The 19,833-nt window shown below is 38.8% G+C and overlaps 1 protein-coding gene across 5 annotated transcripts in view; it reads right to left on the bottom strand.

Annotated features, from left to right (window-relative positions):
* The window catches only part of NLGN4X (neuroligin 4 X-linked), a 294,305-nt gene that overhangs the window by 227,882 nt on the left and 46,590 nt on the right, over positions 1 to 19,833 (bottom strand). For 3 of the 5 annotated variants that reach the window (XM_058535384.1, XM_058535386.1, XM_058535385.1), the window contains exon 4: positions 1,106 to 1,909. In XM_058535384.1, coding sequence (XP_058391367.1) covers positions 1,106 to 1,592 — 487 coding nt within the window. In that variant the 5' untranslated portion in view covers positions 1,593 to 1,909. Of the gene's footprint in view, positions 1 to 1,105; positions 1,910 to 19,833 lie in introns of those variants that run through there. The other 2 variants (XM_058535388.1, XM_058535387.1) reach the window with 1 other exon arrangement.

The raw sequence follows: 19,833 nt of genomic DNA on the forward strand, positions 1-19,833 counted from the left end.
CCTGGTTTTTCATGACACTCTGCTTAAACTACCTTCTAGCATTGACATGGAGAAGGAACAATATGGCAGATGGGATACAACTTTGGAGATACAACTTTTCCAAGGACTAAAGGAAAAAAAAAGAAAAGAAATTTCTCCATCAGAGTTACCAAGGACACACTTTAGTTTCTATAGTAGATGATGTCTATGATTCCTACAAATTACTTCTTTAAATTCCAGCAAGATTTCATTCTATGCTTCTCTTTCTCCTCGTCTAAAAATAGCCTATGGAAATAGTAAATGAGAAGTGTGATATCATTGTAGGATAACTTTAATCTGGTTAGTCTTTATAAAAATATTAATTTGAAATCTACACGGACAAAGAGATACCCACATTTTACTAGCATTGTATTAATTAATATTAACATTATTGTTTTTACAGATTTTCACTGTTGTGTTGGCAGAAAGAAATAAGCCATTTTGTTTAAGCAAGTACATTATTTTCTAACGGAGCTAGAATCATCTGACAACACACATTTGCCATTTGATTGCAGTGAATATTGGAAAAAAACATGGTCCAAATTTATGTTAACAACATGGATTCTAAATAATGAAATTCAACCGTTTTATGAAATATCCCTTGCTTGTGTATTTAAGACAATTAGGGGTTCCTTTCAAGACTCAAAAAAAAAAAATAGTGCTAAAATCTTAAGGCATTGAAGCAAGAGGAACCATTCCTTGTAATTTTCAGTTCGCCAACTTAAGCATGATAATGTTCTTAATTCTATTATTTTCTATAGGTTTATTCCTTTAGAGATGATTCAGGTTTAACATCAACACTACACGCTCTCACTGGTTGTCATCTGCAAATAAACACCATAACAATGCTAAAAAGGCAATATATGACAACAGTTAGTCCTCAATTATAGTATTGTCCATCGGCTAGATGCTCAGTAAATACAAGTGGAACAAATGGTAAGTTAACGGGAATAACTGTATTAGGAATATGAGAAAAAATAAATGGGTTATAGAAAATACCACGCACAGGTCATTATGAAACCCTCTTGGCAAATCTCCCCGAGACTGAGTGAGCAGGTGTTGTTTTCTCTTTCAAAAAAGTACTTACCATCCTCCGTGGGCACGTAGATGTTTAAGTAAAGGCAGTCTTCATTTTGATCTTGCACGTAGGTCATTAAAGTATCCAGATTGGCGGTAAACCATATGGGCAGCATGTCATGCAAGAGAGACCTCTCATCCAGGTGTTGGGGGCACACAGCAGCAAACTGGGTGGCATTTCGAACCCCAGTCCATGAAGATGGGGGTTCCGGGGGCTGAAACCGTCTCTCTCCAGTGGGAGGCGAGGCATAAGGGACCCCCAAGTATTGCTCCACTGGACCCAAAATCTCATTGGGCAATGGTGTTCTTAGACCCCGGATTTTGCCGTAATTTGTGTTGACAACAGGATACTGTGCCTGGCAGTCAATGAGCGTGAACTTAATGGCAAGAGCGGTTATCCACAGGAGAACACTGGAGTTCAACATGACGCAGACCGGGGTGAAGAACAATGGAAGCCATAACAGTCTCTTGGGTCTCGACATTGTTCGCTTCCACATTCGCAGGTGTCTGTGGCATACAACTCAGAGCAAACAAAGACGTAAAGCAAGCTCTTGGAGAGAGAGGGCTTTCCAGGGAGCAAAAGACCCAGGAGAGGGGACAGGCTTGCTAGGAAGCCTCTCAGATGGGTCATAGACAGAGCCCAACGTTAAGAACAAACCCAGCGGTTTTCTTGGCAGCCCATTGCGAGAGAGCGGTCCTCCCTTAATTCCGGAACCAGATTCCAGCAAAAGCGAGGCTCCAAGGAAGTGGCGAGCATCCAACACCTCCCAAGGGCAATGATTCCTTATGAAAACTCCAAGGCAGAGCAGTCAGCCTAGTGGGAAAAGAAAGCAGACAAGGATAATGAAGCCAAAACAACTGTCACCTAAGCCATTCGCTGTCTCTTCCATGCAACCCTCAACATCACTCCATGAAATTCTTATTCACTCATGAATTTGTATAATGGCGTCTCCATGTAGTAGAATCTAGCAAGCATGTCACTTGTCTTAATTCTTGCTGTGTGCCCATCACCTGAAACTATGCCTGACATTTGGGAAACACTCAACAAGTCTGTGTTGAATGAACAAACAAATCCCCAAAAGTTATACCTGTTACACGATAACTGTAACGACATCTCCCAATTTCACTATTATTTACAAGATTGGCCCATCGATGGATAGGTACTTCCAAATCACTGTCTCTCAGATGTTTTAGGAAACTCACTTTTTCCTAAAATGATATTCATGGAGCTCTAAAAGTTTTCTGGGACAGGGAAAATGGAAGCCTGTATCTGGGCCAAACTGGCTTCACAGCATGTCGATATTTATCGTATAACACAAAGGGAACATCACCTAATGGAAAGAGTCTAGACTTTGAATATTAATCCTTCTTGGGCTACTCAATGGCACATGTTTTTAGGCTACATACACCAGAGCCCTGAATCTCAGCTTCCTTGTAAAACACTGAACATGATGGTGCATTTCAAGTACATGCTCTAGTGCTTGTCACATCCACACATCATTCATAATTAAAAGTGTTGATACAGCTCTTCTGACTTTCATGTAAAGCACTGCATGCCTTTGAGGGTATACCCTGCAGCCCATTTAAAAAGCTTATGGTACATTTGAGCCTGGGAGGAGTCAATGGCTAAAGAGTCCCTCCTCAGTTTGTCTTGACGTAGATCCCACGACTCTTACTAGATGAATCATATCTCCCATGACATTGAAGAATGTTGTGCACTAGTGAAGAGTGTCATAAATGATCCATTAGGGACAGAAAACATTTCATTAGGTGTTGCAAGGAGTATACCTTTAAACACAGAATTTTTCAACTCCCAAATAGACAAAGGCATGTGTAAGTACATTGTGGGTTATTCAGAGTCTATCTGGACTAGAATACAATTATGCATTTCATTTAAGTGAACAGTTGAGCAGAATATGTCAAACAGCTAATTTTTGGAAAAATGAAACATATCAGAGCTGGTTCTATCATGGAGCTATAGTAGCCTTGGGGGAAATTCTGTGGTCCATGACATCCTGGGCCAAGTTAACCAGAGTTGAATGAAGATACACTAAAAATCTAGATTGTAACATTGCAAGTGAAAAATAGCATCAGGCCAAATGGCTGATTTATGTGTTTGCTTCTCTCTTTGAATTCTACCATAGACAACACTTGGATTTCTGCCACACCGTGATCCAATTTCTGAATAATTAAGAGACAGACAAGAACAAGAAAGAGGTGATGACATGTTTGGAATCTTCTGTTTTCCTGAAAGCCCTTCTGCTTTTGAATCAGCGTTAGTTCTTCTTTCTGGAGCCTTCCTCAATGATAATAGGAGACGCCATTAATTTCTGATTCTGACAGACATGGGTCCTGGAATACTACCTCTGTGAGCTGAGGGAAGTGAGTCGACCTCTCTGGGCATGTAAATGGCGTGTCATACCTTCTTCATGGGGCTGTGGTGAACATTAAGTAAGGCAATATGCAAAGGTACAGGGCAGAGAAAACACTCACTCAATAAATATAAAACACTGGGATTTTGGACACAGACCTGCTTAAAAACTCCCAGGTACAGGGACAAAATGCACAGGCTCTGGAGTCAGCCCACTGCTGGCATTGAGCAGGTCTAGAACAAGTCATTTAAATTCTTTAAGCCTCCCTTTATTGGTCTGTTTATATCTGTGTGGGGATTAAATGAGATAGTCCATACAAAGCTTCACACAGTCCCTGGAGTGCAGAGTTCAACAACGGTAGAATTCAGTTGGTGGATTTGTATCACAGCTTACAGAGTCCACACCATGAGGAACTCTGGCCCACTCCATCAATGCTCCAACTCAACATGGATGAGAGTATCTACAAGTCACATGCTCGTTAAGACTGCCCAAGCGGGGTCACACCTAGACTTCATGATTGAGCGCTATGATCAAGTCTCTCCTCTGTCTAAACCCACCTGCCCACACAGTTCTGAGGGTCAGAGAGGGATCATGAACCAGCAGAACCTCAGAGAAGGGGTCTGGGGGCATCTGAGCACTTACTATGTCTAGGTTAGGTGTGCATAAAATTCATAAGTTCAGAGCTACCTTTTATATTTCCTCGTTTTTTGAAATTTAGCTAATTTGAGCAAAAGTAATAAAACCTAAAGCCCACGGTCTCTCAGCCTTGGCACTGTTGACATTTTGAAGCACACAGCTCTTTGTGATGGGGGCTGTCCTGTGCATCATATGATGCAGCAGCATCCCTGGTCTCCACCTATCAGATGCCAGGAGGACTCCTCTCCCAGTTTCAACAATCAAAAATGTCTCCAGACATTGCTAAATGATCCTAGGGGGCAAAATGACCCCAGGAGGAGAACCACAGGTCTAAGTCATCAAGTATGGAATTACAGTGGCCATATAAATGATTAAGGCATCTGTGGGTACATTTAAAGATTATAATGAATGGCACTATATATGTGTTTGTGTGTATATATAGATGTATGCATGTGTGTGTGTATGTGCACGTCACGTTCAAATGTTTGACAACTTTAAAAGTTTTAGCATTACCAGTAATGAAGATTTTGAAAATAAACCTATCAAATATGCATCATCATCATTTAAAAAAATCCCTATAAATTTAACCAACCAATACACTTGGAGACCAAAAAAAAAATAAAAGACTTCCCATGTAAGTGTCACATACCGAAAGATTTCACAAGGGGTGCAAGGTTGTTATATATACATATAACATATGTATATATTTAATATATCTTACGTATAATACATGTATTTATATATTACATATATTTTGTGTAACATATATTTATATATATATATTTAATTTTCCCAAAATAAAAAACAGATCCTACAAAAAGAATTCTCTGAATAAAAAATTTTAGGGAGAAAAAGTAAAGACTATAACTTCATCGAACACAATTTGGGAGTTAAGCAGGACTTCATAGCATGTTCTCTGCAAAGTCTGCACGAACAGGAATATCTCAGAGTGGCATTTCGACTTGATTGATGACTTGATTGGGTATTTTAGAACGATTCTCCACAGGGCAGTCATTCTGTCTGAGGCTGTAATTAACGTGAGGCTCAAACAACTCAGGCTTATCAGACTATAAACAAGTCAAAATAAAAATTGCCATAAATATCTCCCCAAAGCACACATCACTCAAATTGAGACTGGTTTAATTTGAAAACAGATATTTCATTAAAGTGAGCCTGAATGAAATTTATTTTGGTATTTTGACCTCGTAAGGAATAAAATCCCTTCTCCTGGGTGTTCACGGTCTTAGCGTTCCGTGGTCGTGAAACATGTGCATTAGAAGACAGAGAACTTTGTGGATGCATCTTCAAAAAAACAGACAAAAGAGAGGATAAATGAGGTGGAAGCCCTCCTCTTCTTGTGTTACTCTCAGCTATGTTGAAGGCTTGGGACTCACTGAAGTATGTGCTGCCAAGAGGCTGCTGACAAGAGGCACTTGGAAGATTCACTTTCATCTTTCATCTCGCATTTGGAAGCATCCGGAAAACGAGAACAGCTGACCCTGGTCCTTGTCCAAATTAATGAGCTTGTACAGCAATCCTCCTATACTGTTTACTAGGAAAGCCTATAATAGCTATTCCCAAAACTCTGTGCAACATGTAGACATCTCCCATTTTCCTTTTCTTTTGTTTCTGGTGGGAACACCAAGTTTTTATGGTACTTAAGTGGGTGTGGTTTATCTTTTGTTCCAGAGCACAGAGTTCTACCCTGAGGTGGCACTGTGTACCTGTTATCTACATGTACAACCTCTGCTCTGTGCATGGGTGTGTGGGCTTATCACACACACACACACACACACACATATACACCCCCTCTTAGTCCCTACCCAAGATTCACTCAATGCCAGCAATCAGCCAATTAGTATATTTTTGCATATATTTTAATATTCTGGTCTTGACTTTCTCTCCTAGATGGGCAAGGTTACAATCCGTTGTCTTCTGTCAAATCTTAAAGTTCTTTGGCCATTCATCTACGTAGTTTCTATTAGTTCTAAAAATCAGATCCAATAAAAATCCACCATTTTGAACCATGAAGCTTAGATGTAAATAAAGTATTTGGAAAATAAAATAAAGATGCCAAATGTACTATCTTCAAGGTGGTACTGTGCCCAGTGGAGGCTCAAGTCATCAACTGCATCACCTCTCTCACCATTTCTGTTCTTCCACTGAAGTTTAATGGGTCAGGAACACATATGAGCCACAGCAGTAGCAACAGGAGTTTTCGACAAGAGGCAAAACACAGACTAAACCCAGGAGAAAGACTTAATGGCTTATATGTGGTCCAGTCAAGACTGCTTGGATAGAAAGATACTCGATATATATGTAGGTCAAAGATATGATCAGGAATAAAGCATGGATTTTTCTAGAGCAAACTATGTGGATAACAGGACCCTACAGTGGCCACAGAAATAAGGCAACACCAAAACTTAATCACAGGTCAATAAGTATTTCATAAAGATCACTATTCTAGGTTATGGGGACCTAGTGGGAGGAAATTCAGAATTCTTGCCCACTAGGAGCTTAGCTTCTCACGGAAGTATCCCTAAAAGTGGTGCTTGTTTTCTTATTCATCTTTCGTACATCTAAAGCTAGCACAAGGATTGGCATATTTAAAAACTCATTAAATGCTTGATTTTGTGTGTCTAATTAAACTCTTATCAAACATGCTTTCCAAATCTAAATCAAATAACTTGCAATTATCTCCAGAGTTTGTGTGGACCTCTCTCATCAAACTCAGTTGTATTTCTTCAAGGTCAAACTGTCATGTCTCCAGGAATACTGTCACTTAGATTGTGGTGCTCTGAAAAACCTCATTACTGAGCCCCTCAAACTGCCTCCATACTTTTGTTCCATATTTCAATAACTAGTACCATTATTTTTCTAGTTATGCAGGCTAAACGCAAAGCCATCTTCGATGGCTGTCCTTCCATGATTCCATGCACAGTTAGTCCTCAAATCTGCTGAGGGTCTTAACATAGGACAAGAAGCTTGACTTTATTCATTGCTGGGGAAACAGAGAAGAGATCACAAAAGATTAGAAAAATTCAAAAGACCAGTGGTACCAAGTGTTGACAAAGATGTGGAGCAATTAGAACACCCATGCCATGGTGGTGGAAATTAGTGCATCCCACTGGAAAACAGTTTTGTGTTACACAGGAAAGTAGAGCATGCAGAAGACTTTGGTGCATACACACACACACACACATACACATATAAAATATACATATATGCTACATCTCTCCTATAGAGCTTCTTGAATATTTGTGTCAGGAGACATGCACAGGAATTTTCATTTATAGCAGTAGTCAAAACAGCAAAAGAATTGGAATAACCCAGATGTCCATTAACAGGAGAATAGATAAATAAATGTTGGCATATTAAAACAGAATACTACACAACAGTGAAAAATAAATAAGATGCAGATACATGTATTGTAATGGATAAATCTCAAAAAATAAAAAGCAAGTCACAAAAGAGCACATATGGTGTGATTTTATTAATATAATATTATGTAAAATAAACAGTCCCTTACTAACAGCTAAATTGGTGCTAAAGTATAAAAATGGCAAGGTCATAATTAAAACTAAATTCTGGGATAGTAGCTGCCTCTGAGAGATGGGAGGGAAGCAATTCACATGGATATACAAAGATATTGGTAATGCTCTATCTGGTAGTATGCCAGTGGATATGTTTGTTTAATTTTTACTTTTAGTTATATATATTTTGCACACATTTATGACTATGATTCTTTTACAATGAAAATTTTAATCAAGAGACGCATATCTATATAGGTTTATCTATACAGGTTTGTCTTTATATAGGTTTGACTCAATACTTGATTTTCCCATGCACTACAAAAATACCTTAGATTTAAAAATCGAAGGAAAAACATAAACTGCTTTCTCCAAGGTTGTGTTACAAGCCCAAGGGAGTGGACCATCCACCCACATATTCCCTAAAAAGCAGCAGGTTCCCGGCAGCATCACTAAAACAGAGAGTCAGGTCACCTAAGACTGCTACTGCCTTGGTCACTAATTAACCAGGCGATCTTTGGCACACCAGTTAGTGCCCAGGGCTTGAGCTCCCTGGACCGCACAACGAGGGCTTGGACAAGGTGACCTCTTCAGTTGCCTTCAGCCTGAGGATTCCCTGAGACCTCAGATGATGATCCTCAGAACAGAGTGTACATGAAATACGGAAGCCAGTGGGAACAGAAGATTTTCCAGTGAGGTGGGAAGCCATAACTTAAGTGAGACAATTGGTACTGAAGAACATGAAAAAGCTTATTGTGTCAGAAGCAGCTAGAGTGAGTCCTACAGCCATATTCTTAAAAACGTATTTTTCAATTCCACACAAGCTATAAAAATGTCACCAGATTAACATTTACCTGAATTCGACATCAAGATTCAGAATGAATGTTTTGTTTTCCCCAATATTCGTTGTACTAATTGTACTATACAAATAACCTATTCCATTCTCCTCAAATCTAACTATATGGAGTTATTTCACAAGAGTTTGCACTTGGATTATGTATATATATATATATACTATTGCATGCATGCAAGTTTTTAAAAATATCTATGTCTACATCCAAACTAATAATATAATGTGATGTGTGTGTGTGTGCGTACATGTGCGTGTGTATCTCCAAACTAACCCACTGAAATATTAAGCTCCTTAGGTTCAAGAATTATGCCTTCTCCATTCTCTGTACATCTCCACAGTGCCTTGTTCTATGCCCTTTATTCTACAGATAACCAATGTTATACGTGATGCTGATTATCCTTTTTCAGGTAGATTGCTCCAAACATGAGCAATCTGAAGAACAATAGGCTCAAATACACACGGTTAAGCACCGAAACGCTTACTCATCCATGCATTAAGTATCTGGCAGGCAGTGTGGGGCAATGGTTAGGAACACGTCCTCTGGACTCGGACTGCTTAGATTCAAACCTCAGCTCTAACTTTAACTGCATTGGTGACCACAGAGAAGGGTGTAAACCATCAATGCCTCTATTTTCTTATCTATAAAATGGGCATAGTAACAAGATGTAAGTCATTGGATATTACCGCATGTGCTATTGTATGTGTGTGGAAATATACACGTGTGTGAATACGTACACATACACTTACATAATATATATAAATACACATATGCATGTGTATGTGTATATAAACGTATATAAATTTAGAACAAGAAGTATCTGCCAAAGAAATGCTAGCTAATTATAATTACTTACAGAGGTTCTACTAAGTGCTTCCACTCTGAAATCCACTTTGGTAAATATAAAGATACACCAATCAAATTCCCATCTAAATGTGGTCTACACTCTGGTTGATGAGATAAAGCCTGTATTTAAAATGACCACAATTAGGCAAGCGTGTGGTCCATTTCCTCCCATCCCCTCTCCTACTGTGGGACACCTGGCTTGTACAGGATTTGGGGTGGAGTGTCTAAGAGATGTGTTTAAAATTTTAGACATGTAGAGAGATTCTACATGTCTACATATCCACAAAGGGGTTCTGTAAGATAGTAACCAAGGAGTTAAGCATTGAAATTCAAGAATGTGAATACAAGCCTACCAAGATTTATAGAGAGCGGGAAAGATGATACCAGAAGGAAGGCTCACATTATGTCATAGTTACTTCCTAAATGTTTACATTCATCGCTAGACTATGAGCAATCTAAGGGCAAAGATCATGGATGATTAATACTTGGAAAAGAGAAGATCCTCGGCAAAGGTTATTACACTAAAAGGGAGAGAAAATATGCAGAAGGAAGTCAGAAGGAACCTGGACATTGGCAAGGTCAGGTTTCACGATGTTCTCCTTAGCTCATCTCCTGGGGTACCACAGTAAACCCTTCCTCCCACCATCAGCTACAGTCACGTTCCCAACATAAACTTCCTTTGAGCCCCATGATCTTGCCCCTGTGAATTTTGCCTATAAGAATTTTATGGTGAAGAGAGAGTCTTGGATTCCTTCTCTGAGGTAGTAGTAGAAAGTGTTAGTCTTTGGCGCTTGACCAATTTCAGCAAAACCTAATTTAAAAAAAGGGTTCAGATCCAGATCTGAAGATATATTTATCTGCGTCTCTGCAAGCAAAGTAAGGAATCCCAGATGCCAGGCCCGATTAATACCATTAACCATAAAAGGCTTTATCATCGCTGTAGAAGGTGGGCAGAAAAAAATCTTAATTATCGAAAGGAATGTTTAAGAGAGAGGGGAAGTTGAGTGAGTTCTCCTGCAAAGGAAAACTACAAGTTTGAGTTAAAAAAGAGTGATCCATTTATAAACAGCACAGTTTGACCTGGAGTTAGTACCTTAGAGGTGGTGGGACCACCCTGTCAGATGGTGGGTCTGCAGACAGATGGCTGAACACTTGGACACTTCGAGGTCAGTGTAGGCAAAAAAACTGTATACTCCCAATTGGGAGACAACACTAAGAACCATCTCAGGTGATAATGGTAAGTCTCTGTGGGTCTTAATAAGTAGCTTTGAAACTGCTGTTCATCTACAAAGGCACAGTGCAACATCCAAAATGGAGAACGTTTTCTAAAATTTCCCGAGACACCAACCAGGACCCAAGGACCAGTTCAATCTTATGTAATCCCAGCTGGAGTGCCCCACTTTTTCTCTGAAACATGTATCCTATTTGCCTGTAGGATACTTCATCTCACAGGGAAGGCTGCTTCATCTTATATGGAAGACCCTGTATTTCAGAAATTACTATTTCAGTGTGATATTCACCCTGACAGTTCACACACTACTCTCATGTGTTTCTGATGGTGTAGGGTCACTTGAAATGACAAGGTTATGTGTAAGGCTGTGGGTTACCTAATAATTCTTTTTCTACACATTTTACCTCCTGAGCATGACTCTGTACAACTCCCAGGAAAGATTTGTCTTCAGTCTTGAACCCCACCACCTCCTCCCATTCCCCAAAATGCTTCCTCTGAATTGCCCTAAACGGGAATATCAATTCATTAAAACAGACTCTTCCGCAGTGGCTGAGACACTCCAGAGGGGTTTCCTGTCTTGGGACCAGAACCTAACTGAGACGGACTTTCCATCTGTGGGAAATGATCGAGGCTTCCAAGATCTGGAGTAGAGGAAAGAGGCTTCTCTTGAAAAGCTTTGTGTCTCACATTAGCATGGGAAGGGAGAAGAGGAGGAAAAAAAGAAGTGCCAAAGGAAGGATAAGGTTCAGGAAGGAAGGAAAGAATAAGAAGTTTGAAGTCAAGAGACAGGATCAGGGTACAGTCAAGAATGTATGACAGGGCTCAAAGGCATCTCCTTGCAGATCTACCTCCAAAGGCTTATGAACATTACAACAAGGCAAAACTCCTTGAAATGAAAAATGTATTTTGCCAATAAAGGTGGTAAACAACATTCAATGATAATTGCTCTTGAGACTTTAAAGTCTTTTAAATAAAAATGATAGGAAGATTTAATCCTTTCCTTACTTAGCAGGAAGATTCCTTACTTTCTTTTTCGACACAAAAAGAATTCTCATACTCTATCCTCTATCTAATTATTCTTACATACCCCACTCTGGGCAGAATTCCCACCTACATATGCAGGTGTGAAAAAGAAAATCTGAATAAAATAAATAAATAACTTTCTCTTCTACCTAGTTCCAAATTCAGAGGTTCTCTACCCAGAGTCCATGACCTCTACTCTCAGCCAGATGTCGTTTAGTGGAGCCCACAGGTTCCATAAACTAGAATAGACAAGAGAAATTGCATCTTTGTTTTCACTCAATATGAACTGAAATTTAGTATCTGCTTCAATGATGAGTGTAGGCATAACAAACACATACATACACACACACACACTCAGTCATATTAGAAATCTCTGCAACTTTGCCCCCAGTAGAAATCACATGCATTTTTATATTAAATGATAAAATGCAGATATCTCAAATTACTGTTTATATTCACCACTACTTTGAAATTGTGACACTTATGAGCCTCTTAACTAGATCTGATTATTTAATACGCAATAAAGAAATATATATTACTATGGCACATTTAAAAAATATCTTGATAACTATTTCAATAAAACTGTTTTTCTTTTAAGTTTATCTTATGTTATGACTTAAAAATATTATTTTCAGAAAGGGTGTATATTTTTCACCAAAGTGACAAAGGCGTCTGACACACACATGAAGCATGCATGGCTAAGAAACCTTGACTAATTGCCAAACTGTTCATACCACCTGCATTTCCAACAATCATTACCTGGTGGGTGGAGCAAAGGTTACAGGACAGCTTTCTGCTGGTGGATAAGGTGGATGTGACGTTGGGTAAACGAAGACCATCTACTCAACTGTCTTGTACAAGGCTTCTCTGGCTCGTCATCCCTCCGTTTGGAAGACCTGCCCTTAGCATGAGTACTCCATGTGAATGAATGACCCTTACCCCCTCCTGGAGGTCTTGGCTTGCTCTGGTCAGATCCTTCCAGGTCTGGGAAGTCTTCTTGGGCATCACTCTCCAGAGATCTTTGATGGAACCTGAGAGCACCTCAGCTTGGCTTCCCTAGAGGCCAAAGCTGTGCCCACAAGTGACTAATAGGAACATTAGGGTTTCTCTCATCCAGGAAATTAAACATCTATCTAATGCCACTTGCCTACGGCAGGAGTAGGGCTCATCTCCAAGACCAGGGCACCTCTAACCTCTGGAATGATTTCAGCAAAGACATGGTCCCTCTCTCTCTGAACCAAAGGCACTTAAATTTCAAACCTAAAATAAAGGAATGTTAAATACTAACATGTCTTTCTAATCATAGATACATAGAAAACAATTGCTAATGTAAATTTCCATTTGAAATACCACAGATTAATGGAGGAACGGAAGACGGAAGATGAAGCGAAGTTAATTAATTCACCATTGGATGTTGTGTAGCCAGAGGGAGTCTCCACTCATTGAAGCCATGGAGACAAATTCCAGGGATGAACAGAATCCATGGAGGCATGCATAACCCCCCTGGTTCTCCACCTCCCTCCTACCTATTCCCTAAGTTCCATTTCTAAGGGGAAATATGACAAAAGGCTCAAGGTTACATAAGCTATGGAGTATTTCAAAACAAATGGCAAATTCCAGAAACTCGAAAAGGGTAGGTCTATCACTTGCCTCTCTTGTGACTTGTAACCTGTACCACATCCCTTCTGAATCCCAAAACTCCCTCTAGCTTTTCTTAAATATATATATGGGAAGATTTCTTTCTCCCAGTCCCCTCTTTCTGTACAGGTAAGGATATAAAAAGGGCGATCTTTTTTTCCCTATGGTAATCAGATGTCACAGATTTTCTGCAATTAATGCTTTCCTTGGCTATTTTCAGACCTCTTATTAAGAGCTATTCTTTCACTCAGGCCTATTCCTCCTAAACCAATTACACCCAATTAAATCCTCTGCCGCGATTGTTCTGTTTCCCACATGTTTAATTATCCCTTAACAAGTCTCTGTAACAGCATGTTCTGTTCAACTGGCCCACCCCAGACGGTGTCACTGAGAGGATGTGATACACACATATATAAAATCTTGATGTTAAATTATCATCTGGCAAATTCCCCTGCGTGGAAATCTACCAACAGGAAGAGTGCCATTTTAAGACTAGGTTCTTAATGCAACTTCAAATATCGGAGCGCAACAGGCTGATTGTGTCAAGGAGGTTTTAAAACAACAAATACAAAACAATTTGCCTCCGTGAAGTAGATTGTTTGAATTAATTAGGTCGTTAGGAAAACAGACAGAATTTATGGCAGCCCAGATAGCTGGCTTCAACATGTATTAGCAAATAAATTTCACGTGTGTGTGTGTGTGTGTGTGCGTGTATAGCTGCTTCTCCAAGATTTTTACAGACTAGATTAAAATTACAATCCCACTTCCAATGAGGCCACTTCGATGTTTAATGTTATTTCAAAAGTTAAGAGCTTGTAGAAATACACTAAAGAAAATAAAAAATTCATTAGCTTTAAGGATATTCTAAAAAAGTAAATTTAGGAAGCCAAAACTCATAATAGGTAAAGAAACATCAGACGAGGCGGGATGGAGACATGGCCCTTCTGGAAATACGCTGGTTTTCATCGGAAGGGACCTCAAGGCAGGACAGAGCACAGGCGTCTCCAACAGAGAAAGGAACAAATGAGCACATTCTACCGACATCAATCATCAGAAAAACAGACTCAAGGATAAGATCGTGTCACATAGCCAGCTCTAAATGACAGCACTGCGTGGATTTAACGAATTTGCTTCTCCTAGGATCAAAGTAACTCCTCAAACATAAATGTTTTCATAAGCCACTGGCTTCTCATTGAATAATACTGAGGCCGACACCCTGTCTGATGTTTATCGGAAGATACATTGAAGAAATGTAGACTAAGCTAGTTGCAAAAGATAAAATGTTCTATTGATAATCCTCAGTGCTTATTGGTAGGAACTCAATTCTCCTCACTGTAGAAGCTTGGGAAAGGCCAGATTATAATGAAAGAACATTTGGCTTTGATACAAGTATTGTTGACCACTGACCAAATTTCTAGAGCCAGTAATGATGTCCCTAGCCCTCAAGTTAAAGGACCTCACGAAATCAGACCAGCGGAATGCACGGAGCTCCTCCAAGGAGCCACTTAGGATGAATGCCAGGGAAAGGCAAACTGAGAAAATTATATTTAATTCAACCTCATGTGCGGTTACAGAAACAGGAGAAAGTGGAACAATTAAACCGGAATGGCACCATTGACCAAGCACAATGGGCTTCCTGTAGGAGAGACAAAGCACTCTAAAACGAGAACATTCTGTGACTTCGGTTAAAAGAAAAAAAGTAAAACAACCAGAAAATGGAAAGCTTTTTGAGATGCATTAGGTCATTTTTAAGTGATTACAGATTTTCTATAAAGAACACATCAGATAATAAAGAGAAAAACAAGTGATTGATGAAGTTTGCTCATTCTGCATCCTTATTTTATTTTTTAATGGAAAGTACTATATCTAGGTGAACAGAACACAGGATGAGATTTTAAATTGCATCAATAATCTGTGCTACTGTACATCCATGGTTTTCAAACTCTGCTTTATATTAGAATCCTTGGGGAGAACTGAGAAAATATCACTGCCCAGGCTACACTGCAGACCAAGTCAGTCAGAATCTCTGCGGGAACAAGGCACAGGACAACGTTGGTGAACTTCTCCAGGAGATTCTAATGGGCAGCAAATTTGCAAAATGGTGCTTTAGAAGAGGGCATTCACCTACGCACACCTCGAAATTTGGGCCTTGTTTTATTTTTTTCTTTTAGAAAAATTTTGTTTCAACAAAGAAAGACACGCATGAAATCATAAAAGCCAAACCACAAGTATTACTTAAACGGTAACATCAAACAGCAAATTCCTGCTCCAAGATACACCCCCTGCCCCCATGACCGTGCCTGTCTCAAGAGGCAAACACTTTTAGGTCTCTTAGCTTTTCCCCTCAAAATATGGTCCATCATGGTTCTAAATGATATTTTATGCTACTTTTTCTTAATGTACTATTTTTAGATATTACCTAGAAATTATCTGTGGGCAATCACCACATTATTGGCCTCTTCCCTCCTCTTCCCAACATAGTTACAACACTATTTGGTTACATCACTCTTCAGTGTTAACTTTACCGTAACTGTGCAATTAACGGTCACTCCTGAACCAAGCTTTGTACTCTAAGATGTAAAATCTCCTTTCTTGAATAACGTGTTTTATCTGGAGGCAATAATGGTCTCAGATTTTCATTTTCACTCTTACTATTGTTCAATTTTTCTAAGTGCTCTCACAGAACTAAAGCCCATCTCAAGTACTATTTCCTCAGGGTCAAATGCCTCATTTCTTTTTATTTTATTTGTTTTGTTCTTTGACGTGTCTCTCTAGCATCCTTTCTGCCCCAGTATGCTCCCAGCATCATCTAGGGACCAAGTCCTTCGGCTATCTTCCGGTGAGTCTATTGCTTCTTGGAAATCATGTCTTTCCGTTCATTATTTATTCTGCTATTTGATGAAACACATAATCACACAGCTTTCTGAGAAAGGGTGCACAAAAGGTAAATGTTTGGAGACCCTGTGTGAATGGAAAGTTCTTTACTCTGACTTCCCACTGATAGTGTTGTCTCAGAATAGAGTTCTATGTGGTCAATCAGCTGTTCTTAGAATTGTGGAAATTTTTCTGTCTTGCAACCTGTGGTAAAGACTTTGAAGGGCCCCATGGCATTCTAACTCTTGATTGTTTATGGGTTATTCTCTTTTTGTCTTTGCCCCTCCAACCACTCTGAGGATCCCAAGCTCTTAGGATCTTCTCTATGTAGCTGCTCTTCTGAAATTTCATAACAGTGTGCATGGGACTGAGTTTCATTTTATTCAAGTGCTAAGCATCCAATGTGCCATGTTAGCCTGGAAACTTAGATCTTTCAATGCTGGGAAAAAATTAAAATTATTTATAAGTCATTTCTGCCTCTTATTCTATGTCATCCTTTTCTCTAACCACTGTTTGGACAATTAATTCCTAAACTGAGTCTCAATTTTCTTTCTTCCCTTTTCTTTTTTCCATCTCTCTCTCTCATCAGGCTTTATCCACAGGAAATATCCTCATACTTATTTTCCAATCCAATTTTTAAAAACGTGGCTATTATGTTACTTTTTGATAGGATTCCCATTTTTTTTAAAGGATCAATGTTTTGGCATATCTCCTACAAGTTACAGATTAGAGATTTTTTTTTCCATGTTTTCTAGTTAGTGCCAAATATGTTTCCTCCAGATAACCTTTTGTCTATCACTTGGTTTTGTAGACTTTCTTATCCGTGGCTTCCCTAGAATATGTAGGATGTAAGGCTATCTTTTCTTATTTGAGAATAAGCTCCGTACAGGTAGGCAGGGGTCCTCAGCAAGTAGACTTTTGTAAGTGAAAAACAATGTACTTAAATGGCCCTCAAATGCCATTTATGGAATTCTTTTCACTGCCAGTTCAGTTTCCAAAACCTGTTTGTACAAGTCCGATGGCTTTCAACTTGGGAGGAGGAGGGGGAAAGGAGGAGCTAACCTGCCATCTGTAGGCAAAATGTATGTAATACCCTAGTTTTTCAGTCTGAGCATTCAATCCTCACTCCACTAATCCTCAAGTTGCTGGGTCCTTCTCTCCTGGGTTAAATTCCTCCAAAATAAACTTCTTCTACTTGCTGGGGAGTAGGGGGCAATACTTTGCCACATGGGATGAAAACCTATAGTCTAACAGAAGTTCGATTGAGCTTAGAGTTTTGAAAGAGGTAAAAACATAAATGCATGTGTTCAATCCAGCCTAGATAAACGGAAACATCAAATTCTCCACCATCAAGGAAAGAATTTATTTTTCTTACTCTGAGAAAAATAGCACTACATGTAATACAAGCACCTGCATTAAGAGATAAGTTATGGAGAGAAATGGTAAGGTAGTGTAAAATTACATAGTATTATATACCACCTTGAAGTAAGGAAAATGCTCTCTATGAAATATAATTCATTATGTTGAATTAAATGCTTTCCAAAGTCATTTAATAAATAGCTTGATCAAATATTTTTCATGTACTATTTTATTCTTTCCTCTCACATATCAAATTACAAAACATTTAGTTTTGTTTTTTTCATTTTTATCTGGCAAAGATGCATCTGACACACTGGATTAAAAAATTTTAAAATAAGTAAGAAACAGGACTAAAAGTGGAAACTTATATAGAAAAATCAGATGGAACCAGGAGTGAAGGTGAATATATGGGATGCATGAGAAAATATATTTGCCAACATTAAGCACTAAACTTTCCTCAATTAACTTTCTCACTTTCTTCCATCTTTGTTATCCAGTCTATTCAAGATCACAAGCTGTGTCTCTTCTGTCCATCAAATTTCTAAAGGGCTCCTAATAGTCATTAGTGTTTCTACTTTGGCCAGGTGTCTTTAATCTAAAATTGAGTAAGAATCTCATTTCTACCTTTAAAGAATAGAACATCCAATGGAACTGACTGTTTTCAGGTCTCCCAACAGACTCTAATTAAAGTCAATGAATATGTTAATACAAAGTCTATGACATTGTATGTCATACAATGTCAACAAATACAACTCTATGACATTCTGCAAAGGGCAAACTCTGAAGAAAGTAATACACTAGCTGGGTTGATTCAACTAAAAGTATGCTGTCCCCAAAATTCAATGCAAGAAGAGTAAACATTGCCACCATAGTCTTTGGCATTTTCCCACCCACAACCATCTTGTTGAGATGGTGGCAAAACTGAAGTTAACCCTGGTTGGGAAAGCAGCATATACATTAAGTTACACTGCTTCTCCTCCTTCATTTCCACAGGGTGAGAGACACAAAGATGACTTTGAAAAGTATAAAAGAGAAACTATTAAATATAGTTGCCTATCGAAGCAGAAGAATGCATATGGTTATTTTGCAACAATGCTAGACATATTTATTCAGAATTACAGACATTCTCATGCCCTTTAGTCTTTTATACAAAATATATCAGCAATATATGACAATTTCTATATCCTTAGATTTGCAAACGAAAACTCAATAGCTTATCTAAATGGTACTGTGGGATTAACTTTCCAATTTTAGGATTAGATATACAGAAAATTAAATCTCCTATATTTTCCCCAGAAGAGAAGCTTATGCAGTGAAAGGTTGCAAAGACGTGGAAAACATTTACATTTAGAGAAAAGAAGGGAGATGGGAGCAAATGTAATTTTCTGTAACATCAATGATATATTAAATTTGTCTAGTTCTTTAAGCTTCGAAAGGTAGAGATTTGCTCTTCAGGCATGTGTGTTTCGTGAATATTGATGTCAATAAGTTTCTATTCCCTCCTATACCATCCACACCCAAAGAACTGATGTCAGTTGGCTGGTCTGCAGAGAAGTGCGCATTTCCATGTGCCTCCTCCTCTTTGTTTGTTTTCTATGCTGGAAACGCTATCTTAAAAATAGGTCTGATTAATCTCTTTGGCAAACACAGTGCCACTGTCTTTGGAAGAATAATTTTGCTAAGTGTGTTCTCATTCCCAATGCACATAACAGTTTTGGAATTCAAGAAAAAAAGTAGGTTCTTCTCTCTTACTGGATGTGATAAATAACGTATATGCTCAGCAATTGCACTCCTTGGTATTTACCCCAAAGAGTTGAAAACTTTCCATCCACACAGAAACCTGCACATGGATGTTTATAGCAGATTTGTTCATCATTATGAAAAGTTGGAAGCAACCAAGATGTCCTATAGTACGTGAGTGGATAAATAAACTGTTACACTCAGACAATGGGATATTATTATTCAGTGCTAAAAAGAAATGAGCTATCAAGCCATGAAAAGACATGGAGGAACCCGAAATGGACATTACTAAGTGAAAGAAGCCAGTCTGAAAAGGCTACGGTACCGTATGATTCCAACTCTATCACCTTCTACAAAGGGCAAAACCTGAAGAAAGTAAAAAGATCAGTGGTTGCCAGGAGTTGAGAGGGGAAGGAGGGATGAATAAGCAGACTACAGAGGAAATTGAGGGCCGTGAAAATGTTCTGTATGATACTACAATGGTGGATACAAGTCGTTACACATTTATCCAAACCCATAGCAAGTACAACACTGAGAGTGAAGCCCAATGCAAACTATGGACTTTGGCAGATTATGATGTGTCAATGTAGATTCATCCTTGGTAATGAACGTACCCTCTGGTGGGGAATGTTGATAAT

Source organism: Diceros bicornis, chromosome X (assembly GCF_020826845.1).
Source record: "Diceros bicornis minor isolate mBicDic1 chromosome X, mDicBic1.mat.cur, whole genome shotgun sequence".
NCBI classification, from domain to species: Eukaryota; Metazoa; Chordata; class Mammalia; order Perissodactyla; family Rhinocerotidae; genus Diceros; species Diceros bicornis.